This window comes from Mandrillus leucophaeus, unplaced genomic scaffold, assembly GCF_000951045.1.
Source record: "Mandrillus leucophaeus isolate KB7577 unplaced genomic scaffold, Mleu.le_1.0 Scaffold357, whole genome shotgun sequence".
Classification (NCBI taxonomy): domain Eukaryota; kingdom Metazoa; phylum Chordata; class Mammalia; order Primates; family Cercopithecidae; genus Mandrillus; species Mandrillus leucophaeus.
The window spans coordinates 1,372,269-1,390,738 of record NW_012103776.1 but is presented as its reverse complement, the minus strand read 5'-3'; the positions used below and the strand labels follow the sequence as shown (position 1 = coordinate 1,390,738).

At 41.3% G+C, this 18,470-nt stretch overlaps 1 protein-coding gene across 2 annotated transcripts in view; it reads left to right on the top strand.

The window, feature by feature from the left end:
* Nucleotides 1-18,470, top strand: part of CNTNAP2 (contactin associated protein-like 2) — a 318,368-nt gene that overhangs the window by 158,147 nt on the left and 141,751 nt on the right. For both annotated transcript variants that reach the window (XM_011989555.1, XM_011989556.1), the window contains one exon: nucleotides 394-487. In XM_011989555.1, the coding sequence (XP_011844945.1) occupies nucleotides 394-487 (94 nt within the window). The remainder of the gene's footprint in view (nucleotides 1-393; nucleotides 488-18,470) is intronic.

Genomic DNA, 18,470 nt, shown 5'->3' with positions numbered 1-18,470 from the left:
TATCACAAAATAAAATGCTTCAGCAAAGCTTCATTGCTGTAGTTGTGGCATATTCTATATCAGAGACACTGGAGATTGGGTCAAGCAGACTTTACTCCATTAAAATGAGCCTGGATCTTAATCCTGTAGGTAAATCATCCACAGAAAATGTACATCACCTGGAAAGCTGTTCATAAGGATCTTCACTTACCGTGCTCGGATTTTTTCAAAGAACCCCAGCAAAGGAAGAGATGGGTTTCCCTTTTCTCGGGCTGGTGTTTTAGAGTCAGGGCTGATGAAATAAGATATCAGAAAACCGGGGTTCAAAGAGTGACGTCATCCCCACAGGGCAGATTTGGTTCCACACAGGGTAGTGACGTCCTTCTAAAAGCGTCTCCTGTTTTCTTCCTGCAGCTCGATCATTATCCGTCTGTGAGTTACCATCTGCCAAGTTCCTCCGACACCCTCTTCAATTCTCCCAAGTCGCTCTTTCTGGGAAAAGTTATAGGTAAGAATGCGGTTCATTCGGTATAAATGTGTGTGAAGAATATATTTGTTTGGGTAACATGAATTTGGATTTTAAAACTATCAGGTAAATTTCTCTCACTGGGGCCAGTCATGAATATCTTCTCTGAACAGGAAAGTTACATGGTTCTTCTCAGTGTTGCACAAGAGAAGCGTCAGCAAATCATCTTTGGGGGAAATTGCTCATGTAACACATTCTAAAGCTAATTCGCCTTTGAAATGCGTCATGACTAGGCTGGGCATGGTGGGTCACGCCTGTAATCCCAGCACTTTGGGAGGGTAAGGCGGGCGGATCACTTGAGGTCAGGAGTTCGAGACCAGCCTGGCCAACATGGCAAAACCCTATCTCTACTGAAAATACAAAACTTAGCCGTGCATGGTGGCGGGCACTTGTAATCCCAGCTACTTAGGAGGCTGAGGCAGGAGAATCACTTGAACCGCGGAGGTGGAGGTTGTAGTGAGTCAAGATCACGCTACTGAACTCTAGCCTGGGCAACAGAGCCAGACTCCATCTCAAAAAAAAATAAAAAACTTGGCCGGGCGCGGTGGCTCAAGCCTGTAATCCCAGCACTTTGGGAGGCCGAGACGGGCGGATCACGAGGTCAGGAGATTGAGACCATCCTGGCTAACATGGTGAAACCCCCGTCTCTACTAAAAATCCAAAAAAATTAACTGGGTGTGGTGGCGGGCACCTGTAGTCCCAGCTACTCAGGAGACTGAGGCAGGAGAATGGCGTGAACCCGGAGGCAGAGCTTGCAGTGAGCCGAGACTGCACCACTGCACTCCAACCTAGGCAACAGAGCGAGATTCCGTCTCAAAAAAAAATGAAATGAAATGAAATATAAAAAAAGAATATCAGAATATCATTGTAGACATATACTGCAGGGTGCAAGGATATGGATGATCATCCTAACAGAATCGGTAAGATTAGCACAGAGGTGAGAGCTACAATCCTCACATGTCTCATAGGCTAAAAGTAGGCACCTGACAATCATGGAGTAGAAAGAATGTGGACTATAGAATCGGGCAGAGCTGGTTAAACTGAAATCCAGTTCTACCTCTGTTAGCATTGAAATCTTGACCATGTTGCTTTCTTAGTTGAACCTCTCAGAGCCTGGGTTCTCCCAGTGGCAAGACGGGGAACACAAATGCCTACTTGCAGGTTGTTAGCTCCCTGAGGGCAGAGATTGTTGGGCAAAGACTGTTTTATTTGAAACTAATCTATTTGCAGCAGACTGATCAGTGGCTAGTACACAGAAAGGGCTCAAAAAATACTTGTGGAGTAATTGGACTACTCTTTTAATAGTAAGCTGATAACGTCTTAAGACGTATACAACACAATGCCTAATACATAAACAATTACCATTTTTTATGCTGGCTACATGCCAGTTATTATGTTATATGCTGTAAGTACAGTACTGTGTGCATTTCTCACACCACCACAGATCATTGTTACCCTCGTTGTATAGAAGAAGGAACTAAAGCTCAAAATGATTAAGTTTTTTTCTTAAAGTAGGGTTTCCCAACAGCAGAACTATTGATACTTTGGGTCAGAAAATTCTTTATTATGGGGCTGTCTTATGCATTTTAGAATGTTTAGCATCCTCCCTGACTAGATAGAATTAGTACCCCAAGCTGTGACTACCAAAAATGTCTTCCAACATTGCTAAATGTCCCCCAGGAGGAAAAAATTACCATGCAGTTAAAAACCACTGGCTTCAAGCCACTCAGCTGGTCAGTGGTGACGCTGAGATTTGAAAAGCGTGATTTGTGACGCAAGACCTATGCTTTGCTTCCTGATAACACCTGCATCTTCCTTGCTACTCTGAAACTAAAATTCTGTTAATAAAATTGAAGGAGTCACCGTGAAGACCCCAAAAAGACATGTATGTGCTTGAGAAACTAATCATCAGCCACTCCTTCAAGCCAATACTCCTTTGATATTTGATCATTTCATAGGGGCAGGACTGAGGAGGAAGATGCTTAAATGTCTCTTTGAAAACAACATATACTGCAGCGAAAGACAACCCATTTGCATTCCCCAGCTGTGTAAAACTCCATCTATGCAGACACACAGTATTGAACTCGCAACTGATATGTACTCCAGCCAGGTTTTGAAATCCCCTAAAGTTTCATGCTCCAAAGTTGTTGCTTTACTTTTATAGGATCAGTTCCTGCTACTCAGAAACTGCTACTCTGAAACTGATTCTATAAAAGAAGGAGAAGATGGCTCTAAATACCTAAGATGACTTCACACTGAGCTCTTTGATGAGCACTGCTCAAAAAGGGACACATAAAAAGGATGAAAGAAAGGCTACCTAATCAAGGACAAGAGTGATCTTTATAAAGGGGATGGAGGATATATATTCAAGAAATAGTAGTGTGATCACTGCCAACCAACAGCAAACTTTTAGAATGGATTCTTACGTAATTCTGAATGCTGCTAGAAGGAATTCAGAATCATTAGCAATCAGCAAAGTTTCACAAAGGAGAAATCTCACAAGACCTAGTTATGTCCATCTTTTATCCCTCATATCCATCCAACTTTTACCGGCCGAGTGATGTCATAGACTTTATCTTTCAGCAACACATTTAAAAATCTCTCAAGAAATCTTCAAGGAAGAAAAATATAACTTGAAACTGAAAGTGGGGTGTTCTGTTTTCTCATGTCGTTTTCAACATCTCTTTTAATGCCTTGGAGAAAGACACAAACAGCATGTTTATTAAGTTTGCAAATGTCACGAAGCTGAGAGGGATGGTTTAATATGATGGATTATAAAAAGCATTTCAAAGCCATCTTGACAGGCTAGAAAGATGGGATAAAAATAATAAGATGAAATGTAATAGAAATAAACTTAATTGCTGCACTTAGATCAAAAAATATATACAATCACTTAAGTAGAAGTTGGGAGACCCCTGGCATCATGAAAAAACTTACGAAATTGGTTTGATGGAAAGTCTGATACAAGCAATGTTCCATGGTGATGGATTCTTAAATGAACATGATTCTGAACCACACTAGTATGAGAATCATGTCCAGAGCAAGGATATTAGTCAACTGAGGGGAAAACCAGATAGACACAAGACCCGTAAAGGAAATGTCAGAAGACCTGGGAATGTCTGGTCAGAAAAATATATGATTTGAAAGACGGGAGAATCAGTTTTCCGTCTTTGGTAACTGCCACATGCAGGGTGGATTAGACTTAGTTGAGGCTTACTCAGCAAGACTGAGTAAGCAGAAGATATGAAGCAAAAGCTGAAGATATGGACCAAAAGCAGAAGATATGAAGAGGAAAATCTCAGCTCCATATAAGAAAGAATTTCCTAACAATTAGAGCTTTTCAAAAGTGAGTGGCCTCTACTTTGAGGTAATGAGCTCTCTATTACTGAATATTCAACAAAGGCTAAACAGAAATGTGCCCTCTACATTAAGGAGTTATCTGGATTGAGTAAAACCAGATTAGATATAGCCTAAATCACCTTTGAAACTTTAAGATTTGTGGTGGGACTAATTTTCTTAATTAAAAAGGCGGAAATGCAATATCATAGTAGAACAGGGTCTCCTGTTCCATTAGCAACTAGGAGGATAACATTTAGGGTTCCTTGATATAAAACACTGTCATAATGCATGACGATAGATACGAATTTAGAAGAATATCAATGTACAGTGATCACCACATCACTGTGAATTTTGTAATTATATAGACAACCTCTGTTTCCAAGATGGCAATATGCATTTTAATTTTATTTCTGAGCCCTCTTTAATTGTTTTTCAAATTAACTATTTCTGCCATTTTTTAAATCAGTAATATAAAACCATAATGAAGTAGATATATTCTGTAATAAAAAGACAGTAGCTTCTCTGTGTAAACTTGAGAAGCTGTGCTTAGCAAGAAACTGAATGCTAATGCAGTGTCATTGTTGCTTTGCTGACCATTGCTGGTTGTCAGTGGCGATGTCTTGGGTGGTTAAAAATAAAGTGAACTTCTATCCATTTGAAATGACTAGAGTTTGTAAGTCATATTGGTCTCAGATCCTCATATTTCCCAAACTATCATTATCGAAAGCAACTCCAATAGAAGATGAGCCTCCTAGTAGCCACTATATTATTTCTATTATAATCTAAATTGTGAATATCATGATCCTCCATGACTTTTTATTGATTAAAAAATTCTTTTTCTAGGGCTTTCTAAAACTTTCTGGAACTTTGGCAAAGCCTCTTCACACAGAAGGAAATGACATACTTAGATCTTCATTTGTTGGTGAAATACTATACTGTGATAAGCATGCTGCTCACAGACTATTTCTGGCCAGAGTTATGAATGGAAAAGATTTGTGTGATTTCCAGGCTAGAACATTTAAGCACTCATGCAAAACCCTCTAGAGTCCTTTTATCCCTTTGGCACGGTGACTGACAAGCCTAAGACAGTGATTTTTTCCATAAGCCTGGGTCCCTCTGTGACTACAGTGAACAGAAAATTCTTGACTTGTGATGAGCATATAGCAAGAGATTAAAAAAAAAAAAAAAAAAAAAAACTCTTTGCTTTGTTAAGCCAAGACTATAGGGTTGTTTGTTACTGTGCCAGAGCCTCACCTGTCCTGACTGATGCATAAGGACTGACTTAACGGCAGACTTTGCTCTCTCACCCTTGGGTTTGATCTCTGATATAGTTTGGATGTTTGTCCCCACCGAAATCTCATGTTGAAATGTAATCTCCAGTGTTGGCGGTGGGGCCTGGTGGGAGGTGTTTGGATCATGGGGGTGGATCCCTCATGAATGGCTTGGACCATCTCCTTGGTGATAAGTGAGCTCTCACTCTGAGTTCACACAAGACCTGGGTGTTTAAGTGTGTAGCACCTACCCCACCCAACACTCTTTCTCTGGATCCTGCTTTTGCCATGTACCCTGCCTGCTCCACCTTCCCCTTCCGCCATGATCATAAGCTTTCTGAGGCCTCCCCAGAAGCAGATGGCAACACTATGCCTCCTATAAAGCCTTCAGAACTGTGAACCAATTACACCTCTTTCCTTATAAATTACCCAGTCCCAGGTATTTCTTTATAGCAGTGCAAGAACAACCTAATACAATCTCTTACTCTACTATTTGCCAATTGTATGACTTTGTCAGGTTACTTAACTTTGTGTGTATTTATTTTCTCATATGTAAAATAGGAATAGTAATGGTCTGTATGTTACAGGATTCAGCAAAATAATACGTTTAGCAAGTAGCACAGTCTCTGCCACAAAGTATGTGTGTAATAAATACTAGTTTTTTTACTTCGCCGTAATCAGCAAATGTACACTCATCATATGTCAGATGCCAGGCATTGTATAAGTCCCTGGAACATCATTAGGGTCCAAGACAGGCACATTTTCTGCCTTTGGAAACTTTCTATATTCAAATCCAGTTCTCAGAGGTTTCTCTTGGGAGAACCCAGAACAAGATAGGTGATCGTACAATGTATCAATATGCACTGGGTCATATTTTTAGAGCTTAAGTTTCTGGAAAAGAAGGTAATGGAAAGGCAATTAGAAGTAAAAAGACAAGAGAGTGGGATACATGGAAAGAAGTATAGGATTCTTTGGGAGCAAGTAGGGAGGGCACTTGAGCTAGTCCAGGAGTGGGGGAAGGCATACTAGAGGAGGTAACACAGAAGCTGGGTCCCTAATGATGAGTTAGAATGATCTGGGTAAACCAATGGACTGAAGTAGAAACCATAAGGGCGGGGGAGGTCAGTTCTCCACTCTACACAGCAGTCCACCCAAAACTGTGTGGCTCAAAACAGTAGTTCATTATTTCTGGCAATTCTGTGGATTGGCAGAGTGGTGGTTCTACTTCATGACTCCGGGCGAGGTGAGAGAATGACTGGATAGCCCAAAATAGCCTCACTCACGTGGCTGGCAACAAGTGCTGGCTGTGCAGGAGCTCTCTGGGGCCGCAAGCCAGGGGCTCAGTTCTCCCGCAAGGGTTCCAGATCATGGCTGCTTGGGCTACCTCGCGGCATGGCGGCTGGGCTCCAGGAAGGAGCTTTCCAAACAGCAAACACAGAAAGTGGAGGTCTCTAAGAGCCACCTTTCTTGCCACATGCTATTGACCAAAATCTGGGTTCCAGCCCATGTTCCAAGAGAGAGGAAGCAGACCCTACCTCTTGGTGGCATCGTGGCCAGGTCACATTGCAAAGAAACGTGCCATGGGAGTTACAGTTGTGACATCTTTGGAAACGCAATGTGCTATGAGGGAAATTTGAGGAACCACAGCAAATTGCACTCAAAATAGTGGAAAGTAGGATGTGAAGGTGCATGTGATAAAAATGCCGCAGTGTAAGCAGGACTCAAATCAAAGGGGGCTTTACCAGCAGGGCCACGTGTCCTGCTTTGCCCGGAACAGACCCAAGCTACTCCTGCCAGGACAAGTGTACATTACTTGCAGTGCCCACTTTTACTCTAAAAATAGGACTGTGCAGGTTGATAAATTGTACGATCACAATCTTGTTGCATTCTCCCAAGAGAAACCCTGGAGAATTCGATTTGAATATAAGAAGTTTACCTGGGAGACAATCCCATAAAACAAGCAGGAAAGTAGAGACATGAAACAGGGAAAGGGGTGGAGCATTGTCAAGCCACTCACCACTGTGGACACCTGGAATGTAATCCCACCAGGTCACTCTGGAAGGCAGTGCGAGATGTGCCTCCGAGTGTCCCAACCAAGGCAGGAGGAAGCCAGGGTATCTCGCCACCTCCTCCCATCCTGCAGAGATGAGGGCTGCTTCCTGCGGTACTAACTCCCCAGCACTTCGGGCTTGTCCCGTGTTTACACCCAACACACTGCTGAGGCCAGAGGAAAGTGCAGATGGCAGGGAATCGCAGTCGGTGGTTCCTGAAGCAGGACTGAGGTGAATGCCGAGCACTGACAGCATCTGCCATATTACGGATTTATTTATAAGCCATGTTAAGGTTTTAATGTTATCTTAGGGGTGAGAGGAAGTCAAGGAAGGATGTTTTTTAATCCGGAGAATAATGTGATCAGATTGACACTTTAGCCAGATAGCACCATCTGCAGAGTGCAAAATGCATAACAGGAAGTGAGAAACTGCAGGGAGACCAAATTGGAGGTTGCCATGGTTATCACAAAATTGCACATCGTAATGCACAACACAGCTCCGATATGCAGAGAAAATGCAATATCTTTATCTGTGTCTGATGATCTCGTATTCCTTCTGGGCGGCAAAGGCGAATAAGCTAAACGTCCAGGCCTGTTTAAAGCTGATTCTGACTTAATCATTTCAACATTCCTTCCTGGTTGTGCTCTGTCCCTCATGAATAAAAATGTTCAGTCTCTCAAAGAGCCTTTCCCGTCCTCTGCTTCTTTCTAGAAGGTGCTGACCAGGGGTACAGAGTACAGAAGGGGACAGGCAGCAACATGTGTAGCTTTAGCATTCTAATGATAGCATGGGCAGGGAGAGACCTGGATGCATGCTGGTCCTTGAGTTTGCACAGCCAGGCATCTGCTGGCCTCCGGCCCAGTGTCCTGTGTCCCTGAGTGCTCTTCTGGCCTTGGAGCTTAAATCTGTGGTTGATGAACTTTGAGTCTCTTTCATTGACTCAGGCAGTGTTCCCAGGGAACATCTGCCATCACTCCCTTTGCTTCTTTGCTGTGCCCTCAGCTCCCACTTGAGAGACCCCTAAGCCTAAGTCTCTGAGGCGTCCTCCGTCTCCCCGTGGCAGGTTGTCGTCAGCGATCAAGAAGTCAGGGCTTTCATCTCAGGCTTCATGCTGCACGAGAATGAGATGAAGCAGGTGAGGACCAGAGACCCTGTCTGCTTACTCTTCTTCCCTCTCTACGTGAGGCTGGGCTGTCCCATGTTAGGACAGGACCTCCCCACCCTCTACGCAGCAACCTTTTCCCAGAGCCCCAGACTGGGAAGCAAGGCAAGAGCCCTAAAGCCTCAGTCCCATCCGTCATTCTTTAGAAATCCACTTCTGCTCTCTGGGCCAAAGCTCAGCTCTCATCTCTCCTGCTGTGTCTCCTCCTTTTCTCATAGTCTTCTAGGGCATTAAGAAAGAAAAAAAAAAAAAGTTTTGCTTTTACTTCCTACAAAAAAAAAAGTGCCATCTAACAAATAGCTCCAAAACTCAATTGCTCAAAACAACAATTCTATTTTTATCACTGATCTGCAGGTCAGCTAAGGGCCAATCATTCTGTTGTACACTTCTCATCTTCCTCCTGGGACCAGGGAGTTAGCATGGGCATGTTTTTCTCTGGCAGAGACACGAGAGAACAAGCCACTCACACAAGCACTTTCCAGGCCTTTGGTCTTGCCACATCCACTAACATCTGATTATCTAAAGTAAGTCACATGGCCAAATCCAGAGTCAAGGAGAAGAGAAACTCCCTTTCCCTTCAGTGAAGAAAACAGCAAAGTCACATGGCAAAAGCCACCAGTACAAGGAAGGGTAAAGAATTAGGGGCCGCCAATGCCGTCTTCCATACTTAGGAGGTGGATGCAGGAGAACTCTCTGACCTCCTTGGTGTACTAAAAAGCCTGAGTAAAAGAATTTGGAGAAATCACTTATTCACTCAAAAGTATGTTCAGTGCTCACAGATACCAGGTGCTAGGCACAGAACAATGGATAAAACAGAAATCTCTTATCTTTATGAACCATGTACTCTCATGGGCATAGAATGAGAAAAGGGTTGTGTAATATAAATGTTAGCAATAAGCGCTATGAAGAAAAGTAAAAGAGGCTTAGCCGGAAAGCATGTTACAATGGCCAGGAAAGTCCTCTTTGAGGAGGCAGTATTTAAGCAGTGGCCTTAGCAAAGTGAGAAAGCCAGCTGTGTGAACATCTGCTGGAAAAGCATTCCAGGAAGAGAGAATGGCAATCCAAAGGCTGTGAGGTAGGGACACGCCTGTCTTGTTCAAGGACAGCAAGAAAACCAACATGGCTGGAATACAGCCATCAAGGGACAGAGTGGCAGGAGACAGATGAAGTCAGAGGGTTAGCCAGGAGCTGATTGCACAGATGGAGACCATCATGGAGAGTCTGCACTTTATTCTAAGTGAGATGAGAAACAGTAGAAGGTTTTGAGCACATAAGTAATGCAATTCAATTTACATATTAGAAAGATCATTCCAGCTGTGGGATGCTGTATTAACTACAGAAGGGATGGGCCAATAGAGGGACAGGATGGACACTAAGAGACTAGTTCAACTACAGTTGTGGAGTCCTTGTGAGAGTTAGAGGCACATGCATCAATGCAATAGCAGTGATGGTGATGGAGAAATCTTTGGACTAGGAACACATTGAAGTCAGAGCCCATAATATTTGATGATCAACCGGATGTGGTGGGTGAGAGAAAGAGATGTCAAAGAGTGTTTCCCAAGGTATCGACCTGAATAGCTGACCCAGTGGTGGGGCTGCCTACTACAGTGAGGAACCCTGCGAGAGAAGTAGTTTAGGAACTGTGGAATAAAAATTGAGACTTCCATTCTAGACACATTCAAGGCTATTCCATGGATGCAAAGCACTGAGGTGCATGTCAGAAACCGAACACCACCTGTAACAACACAGCCTTCTCCTGTCTTTATCTCCCATCTCCTCCTTGGGCAGATAGATGTCTTGGCTTGACTAGGATGTTGATAGTTACTGGGAAAGGCAAAAAAGAAAAAAAGCCTATTGATAAACGTCAGAATATGTCTCCATTATAAAGTCATTCAGGTGCTCCACATGAACTCAATGATAAAGAACAAATTATTGATACACAAAACAGCTTGAATGAATCTCTAGAGAATTGTGCCAGTGGGAAAAAACGTCAATCCCAAAAGGTTACATACCTGGTGATCCCATTTATGCAACATTTTTGAAATGACAAAATTTTAGAATTAAGGACAAATTAGTGGGTGCCAAGGGTTACTGACTAGGACAAGAGGGAAAGGGAAGGAAGAGAGGTGTGGCTAGAAAAGGAAAACAAGGGGGCCGGGCATGGTGGCTCACTCCTGTAATCTCAGCACTTTGGGAGGCCGAGGCAGGCAGATCACTTGAGGTCAGGAGTTCAAAACCAGCCTGGTCAACATGGTGAAATCTGTCTCTACTAAAAATACAAAAATTAGCTGGGCATGGTGGCCCATGCCTGTAGTCCCAGCTACTCAGGAGGCTAAGGCAGGAGAATTGCTTGAGCCCGGGAGGCAGAGAGGTTGCAGAGTGACCCAAGATCATGCCATTGCACTGCATCCTGGGTGACAGAGCTAGACTCCATCTCAAAATTAAAAAAAAAAAAAAAAGGGGGGGGGAGCGGGGGAAATGAGAGATTCTTCTGCTGTGGGAATTATTCATTATCCTGACTATGGTGGTGGATGCACAGACCTACACAGATGATAAAATTGTGCAGAATCACATTTGCACACATACAAGAGTACAAAATCTGAAAAAGATCATTGGATCGTATCAGTGTGAATATCCTGATGGTGACACTGTACTCCAGATTTGCAAAATATCTCCAATGGAGAAACTGGGCAAAATATACAGGGGGTCTCTCTGTACAATTTCTTACAACTACATGTGATTCTACAATGGACTCAGTTAAAATTTCTATTAGAAAAAGCAATAAAAAGCCAGGTGCGGTGGCTCATGCTTGTAATCCCAGCACTTTGGGAGACTGAGGCAGGTGGATCACCTCAAGTCAGCAGTTTGAGACCTGCCTAGTCAAGATGGCAAAACCCTGTCTCTACGAAAAATACAAAAATTAGCCAGGCAATGGCTGTAATCTCAGCTACTTGGGAGGCTGAGGCAGGAGAATTGCTTGAACCTAGGAGATGGAGGTTGCTGTGAGCCGAAATCACACCGCTGGACTTCAGCCTGGGCAAGAGAGGGAGACTCCATCTCAAAAAAAAAAAAAAAAAAAAGAAAGAAAGAAAGAAAAAGAAAAGGAAAAGCAATAAAAGTAAAAAAGACCAAGTCCACATTCTTCTGTGGAGCCATTTATTCATGGGATATTTAGTCAGTGTCTCCTAGGGGCTAGTGCCCTCCACTCTGGGGCAGCGTGATGGACAGAAGAGGGGCCTGCAGTGATTAAGCCACCAGCTCTACCCATTCCCTCTTCACTTTCTTGCGCTAGCTGGTAGATATGAGGAAATATGTGGGAATTATTATTTATTTACAGCTTAGAGTTTTATTGTTCTTTTAGAGTCATTATTGAAGAGAATGATTAATATAATACGTTTCTTTAAAAAGGAGCTAGGGAAAATGGGGTAGATTAAACTGCCTGCAACTTCTCTCAAGGAGAGTCCCCGATGGTAGCTATCACCTTGTGATTTATCTCTACCTCCTAAGAGTAGAATGCAGCAAAATTGATAAATGAACAAATGGCGAATAGTTAATTGAAATTTCTGGTCAGTTGCCTTTGCGTTTTACTGTAAGGACAGAAGCAGCAGGAAAGCACTGATGGGAAAACTTATTTAAGTGATAGGTGAGAAATAATATTTCAACTGAAGAGAAGAAATTATATCCCGTTTTTCATATCCTAAAGAACATATAGCATAGTCTTAATGTCCAAAATATTCTCAAGGCTGAAGGAAATCTATTTTAAAGGAATTCACCCAGGGAGTTCTAATTCAAGGTTGGCTTCTCATTCTTTTTAATTGCATTAACTTTCATTCTTAGAAATTTATTGGGCTTTATTATTATTATGCCTTACAGAATCATAGGAAGCTATAGAGAAATAATTTATTGAAACTTTGTCACATTACAGCTGAGGAAAACGAGGCCCAGAAAGGTGAAATGAAGCCAAGGTCACATAGCTGGTACTTCAACAATGTTTTTTTTTTTTTGAGACAGAGTCTCACTTTGTCACCAGGATGGAGTGTAATGGCGTGATCTCAGCTCACTGCAACCCCCACCTCCTGGGTTCAAGCAATTCTCCTGCCTCAGCCTCCTGAGTAGCTGGAGCTACAGGTGCACACCACCACACCCAGCTTATTTTTGTATTTTTAGTAGAGACGGGGTTTCACCACGTGGGCCATGGTCTGTCTGCCTCGGCCTCCCAAAGTGCTGGGATTATGACGTTTTCAATACAATATACTGTCAATATCAGGATATCTTTGCTTGTCACCCAAATGTGTCTTTAACAAGGAAAATTTATAATTATTAATTAATAATACATCATAACCTGGAAACATACTCTCAATATCTAGACAAACAGCTGCAAAGGCAAATATTTTCATAAGTGTAGGCTGGAAGAGGATATATTGAACATCAAGGGTTAGGCTCAGTACAGGCTCTGTGTCAGAACACCTGCAATTCTGGCCGCCCCATCTGCTCAAGGAGCTTGAACAGGTTTCTTAAAATCTCAGCTTCAGTTTTCCTAACCATGAAATGAGAATGATAGTAGTGCCAGTATCATAAGCTTTGTTATGAAGATGAAAGATGCTATCATAAATATAAAGGGCTTATCACAAAGCCTAGCACACAGTGAGTGTCCAGTATGTCTTGGGCAGTATCATTACATCTAATCTTTGACTTTTGGTTTATACAAATAAAGAATGGTTGACTCCAATCCTGGGTCACTCATAAAAAGAACACTAAAACAATGAAAAACTGAAAAACCTTTTCATTGAAAACCAATTGGTATCATCATCTTTCCACGGTTTTCCAAAATTAAATTATTTTTAATTAACAAAAGCAACCCCCGCCAAAAAAAAAATCATTTATTGTTAAAATGTGGTGAGAGATCAGAAGTTCTGTTTTAATAACATATTTAGTATTTGGTTAAAGAAGATTGTCAAAAGCACTTCTGTCCCAAATCTTCAGCTCACCTGTCTTTGACACACAACATACTTTTGCATACCCAATTGTTTTGAAATAAACATTTGAAAGTCAAAATTCTGGGCTGGGCTCAGTGGCTTACACCTGTAATCCCAGCACTTTGGGAGGCCAAGGCGGGTAGATCACCTGAGGTTAGGAGTTCGAGACCAGCCTGGCCAACATGGCGAAACCCCATCTCTACTAAAAAAAAAAAAAAAAATACAAAAAATTAGCCAGGTATGGTGGCAGGCACCTGTAAGCTCAGCTACTTGGGAGGCTGAGGCAGGAGAATCGCTTTAACCCAAGAGGCAGAGGTTGCAATGAGCCACCGAGATCATGCCACTGCACTCCCGCCTGGGCAACAAAAGCAAAACTCTGTCTAAAAAAAAAAAGAAGGTCAAAATTCTTCTTCTTATGACATTCCAAAATATTCCAGAAGGCATGGAAAATTTTTGAATTTCTTATGTACATACAGTTGATCATTATTATTATACATTTCATATTTACAAATTCACCTACTCACTACAAGTTATCTAGAACCTCAAAAGTATTCATGCTGATTTTGTGGTTATTTGCAGACATATGCTATGCAGCAAAAAAATTGTCATCAATGTGTACATTCTCATTTGAAGTCAAACAATGTGATGCCCTTGCCTTCTAGTTTCAGCTCTTATACCATAAACAAGTATCATTTTTGCAGTCTATTCAGTGACATTTTTTTGCAGTCTTGTGTTTTTATTGGTGATTTCACTGTATAAAACGGCCCCTAAGTGGAGTGCTGAAATGCTGTCTATTGCTCCTAAGCATAAGATGCCATGATGTGTCCTGTGGAGAAAATATATATGTTAGATGAGCTGTGTTTAGGCATGACTGATTGTGCTGGCAGCCATTAGTTCAATGTTAATAAATCAACAACATATATTTCAAAACTGAATATTAAATAAGATACACACATAAAGCAAGGTAATGTATTGGTTGGTTAATAAAACGTTATGACCAGAGGCTTGCAGGAACCTAACCCTGTATTCACTTTAGGAACAATGTTGTAGTATTCAGTAGTTGAGTGTTAGCAGCAACTGTGTGAAACATAACTACTGCAAATAGTGACAATTGACTGAATTATTTTTAACCTGCATCACATGAATATGATGATACATTACGTTTGTATATTATTTTGCAGTTTAAACAGCAGTTCCACAGCTGTTATCACACATGATGTTCATGGAGTGTTACAGTTTGGCTGTGTCCCCACCCAAATCTCATCTTGAATGTAGCTCCCATAATTCCCACTTGTGGGAGGGACCCGATGGGAGATAATTGAATCATGGGAGTGGTTTTCCCTATACTGTTCGTGAATAAGTCCATGAGATCTGATGGTTTTAGAAGGGGTTTCCCTTTCAGTTGGCTCTCATTCTCTCTTGCCTGCTGCCATGTAAGATGTGCCTTTCACCCTCTGCCATGATTGTGAGGCATCCCCAGCCATGTGGAACTGTGAGTCCATTAAACCTCTTTTTCTCTGAAAATTACCCAGTCTCAGGTACATCTTTATCAGCAAAGTGAAAACAGACTAATAAAAGGAGAGTGGTTACTGTTCAGCACACTAGAGTAACAAGTCCAACTAAAGCTACCCAGGTAGAGCCTGGTGTTCTCCTTCTGGTTTGTGAAATCTCATGGTGCTTCCTAGAGCATAAAGACTGGCTGCCACTCAACACCACTGCATCTTAGGATCCAAGGAAGGGGAACATAATATGTTTTGAAGAAAAAAGTCTGGGCTACAAAGGCCCTTTATGTAATCTTGCTAATGACCTGGAATTTAAACTTTGGAGAGCTTGAAGGTTAACAAATTGTAGTAAAAAGAAATCAAGTCACTCCTTGTTTGAATACTCTGAAGAACAAAACAGAAAAACACAATGAAAGGGTAACAGAAGAAGCAGATTTGGCCCAATAAGTTTGTGCTTTGAATGTTCCTCCAGTACGAACATGGCCACATTTGGGAAGACTGGCCTCCCCACAGACTTCTCTATAGCGCTTTGAAGGAAGAATAGAGCAGCCATAGAAAAATAAATGTGGGCATGAAGGAATTATTCATCTCTTAAAAATCTATAGAGTGTGAATAATCCTGCTATAAAAAGCATTAAATGTTTACAACAGATATTTCATGGGACTGCTATGTTTTTTGGCAGCAAGCGTGGCTAGATTTTGAATGTGACAGCTCTGTGCTCTCGTGATAAGATACACTCTGTGGTCTAAGTAAGAATTATTTTCCTGCTTTTAAATGTAGCTGTTCAAAAACAATAAAGTGTATTTACCTAAGGAAGATAATCTTCTAAAAGAAATGTTTAATAATTTTTAATTCACAATTTACTACTTCTCCAAGGTAAATTCATTTTCCAACTGTTACTCTATCTTTATTGACTGGGAGGAATTAGCATTCAAAGTACAAACTCGGAGGTTAAAGCAAAGCCATATACAGAAGTGAGCCTTATTCCATTGTCCTGTATCATGGGTGCCAGATTTATTTAACAGACTGTCTTTCAGTCTCACCTACAGCAACTAGACAGGTGCTCTGGAGGACAGTGTACACTGAATGCCTTCCAAGTGTGAAGCACCTTCCTGGTACTACATTGTCACTAATTCTAACCTTGTAAGTAAGTGCCCACTGAAATCTCCACTTGACATATGAGGAAAGAGGCTCCGAAGTTTTAAAGTGACATGTGCCAAGTCATATAGCTAGTAAGTGGTAGAACCAGGATTCCAGGGTGGGTCTTTCTGTGCTTGTTGGTTTATGTATTGTCTGTGTTTGTTTTATGAAAGAGAAAAGACCCTGAGAGATAGGCACAGTACAGGCGACCCTTGAACAACATGAGAGTTAGGGGTGCTGACCCCCTATGCAGTCAAAATTTTGCATATAACTTTTGGCTTTTCAGAAACTTACTGCCAATAGCTTACTGTTGACCAGAAGCCTTACTGATAACATAAACAGTTGATAAAGACATATTTTATATATGTATTATATACTGTATTCTTTAAATAAAGTAAGCTAGAGAAAAGAAAACATTATTAGGAAAATCACAGGAAAGAGAAAATACATTTATTATTCCTTAAATGGAAGTGGAACATTATAAAGGTCTTCATCCTCATCTTCTTCACATTGAGTAGGCTGAGGAGGAGCAGGAGGAGGAAGAGGGGTTGGTCTTACTATCTCAGTGTTGGCAGAGGCAGGACAAAATCCATATATAAGTAGACTCATGCAGTTTAAAACCGTATTGTTCAAGGGTCAACTGTATATTTGTTTGATACTTCAGAAAGGGGACCAAGTCCATTCCTGATAAGGTTCTCTCCTCTTTCCTTTTCCTCCATCTCTCTGTGTCGATCCTAGTGCTCTCATCAGCTTTTAACCAGCAGAGGTCTCTAAGCTGTCTAAAACCCTAGCATGGTAGCAGCCTGGGCTCCCTAGACACAGAAAAAGACCTGGCTTCAAAATCCTAGTTAATATGGGAAGTGCATTAGGAAGTAGAAAGGAAAGAAAAGTCAAACAATAAGGAAAGGATTAATACAAATCATAAATTAATTTTGTGGGCCTAATTACTATTTTTTAAAACACTGTAAGTTTTAGTAGATTTTCTTACTCTTAGTTATATAAGTCAAACACTAAAACATGTTTAAAAACATCTTTTTATTTTTTCTTAACTATTAAGGCTATTTAATCAAAATTAATTAATATCAAATTAATGGTAATACAAATGAAGTCACATTATTAATTTAAAACAAACTGACTTAGCCTTGCAAATAATACACTATCGTGTGGATTCATAGTTTGAAGGTTTAACTTTACAGCCTTTTAAATTGACTTAATATTTTAGAGCATTTTTAGGTTTACAGAAAAATGGAACAAAAAGTACAGAGAGTTTCCATATCCTTCCTCACCCCTCCCCACATATATACATAGTTTCTCTTTTTATTAACATCTTTCTGTATCATATTTTTGGTATTACATACTTACCACACATAGTACATATGTTGTAATCTCTTGTGCCGTCCATTCTCTGGGTTTGGACAAAGGTGTAATGACAGGGATCCACCGTTATAGTACCATAGAGAGTAGTTCCCCTGCCCTAAAAATCCTCTGTGCTCCACCTATTCATCCCTCCCTTCCCTCTGCTCCTTGCCCAGTGGCCAGCCAACTACTGATCCTTTTCCTGCCTCTATAGCTTTGCCTTTTCCAGAATGTCATATAGTTGGAATCATACAATATGTACCCTTTTCAGATTAGCTTCTTTCACTTTGTAAAATACATCTAAGTTTCCTTCATGTCATGGCTTGATCATTTCTTTTGATTGATAAATAATATTTCAGCCTTATTTTTATAAGGAAAAAATCAAATCAAGAAACTAAAGTTTTGGCCAGACACGGTGGCTCAAGCCTGTAATCCCAGCACTTTGGGAGGCCAAGACGGGTGGATCACGAGGTCAGGAGATAAAGACCATCCTGGCTAACATGGTGAAACCCCGTCTCTACTAAAAAATACAAAAAACTAGCCGGGCGAGATGGCAGGCACCTGTAGTCCCAGCTACTCGGGAGGCTGAGGCCGGAGAATGGCGTAAACCCAGGAGGCGGAGCTTGCAGTGAGCTGAGATCTGGCCACTGCACACCAGCCTGGGCCACAGAGCGAGACTCTGTCTCAAAAAAAAAAAAAAAAAAAAAAAAAAAAGAAACTACAGTTTGAACAGCCATTATAGAAAAAAAGGTTAAAGTCAATAAACAAAAACAATTGTTCAACTTCACTCATAATTGTATGCACCTCCCAGCTCTTAGACTAGGTAACATCAGTGGCCGGCTGGATGCCACCGATTGAGTGATTGTTTTTATTTCATGACATGTGCTCTATTGGCCCTCCTTTTCCTGACACATTTATAATCACCTTAATCCCAAAGCAACTGTTTTTGACAAATATGCATATATCCTCTGATTTAGTCCATTTTCTCTTGCTATAACAGAATACCCGAGAATGGGTAATTTATAAAGAAAATGGCTTTATTTCATTCACACTTCTGGAGGCTGGGAAGTCCAAGGGCCACTTCTGGTGACAACTTTCTTGCTGTGTCAAGGCATGGTGGAGGGCATCACATGGTGAGAAAGCAAGACTATGTCAGGCTCAGGTCTCT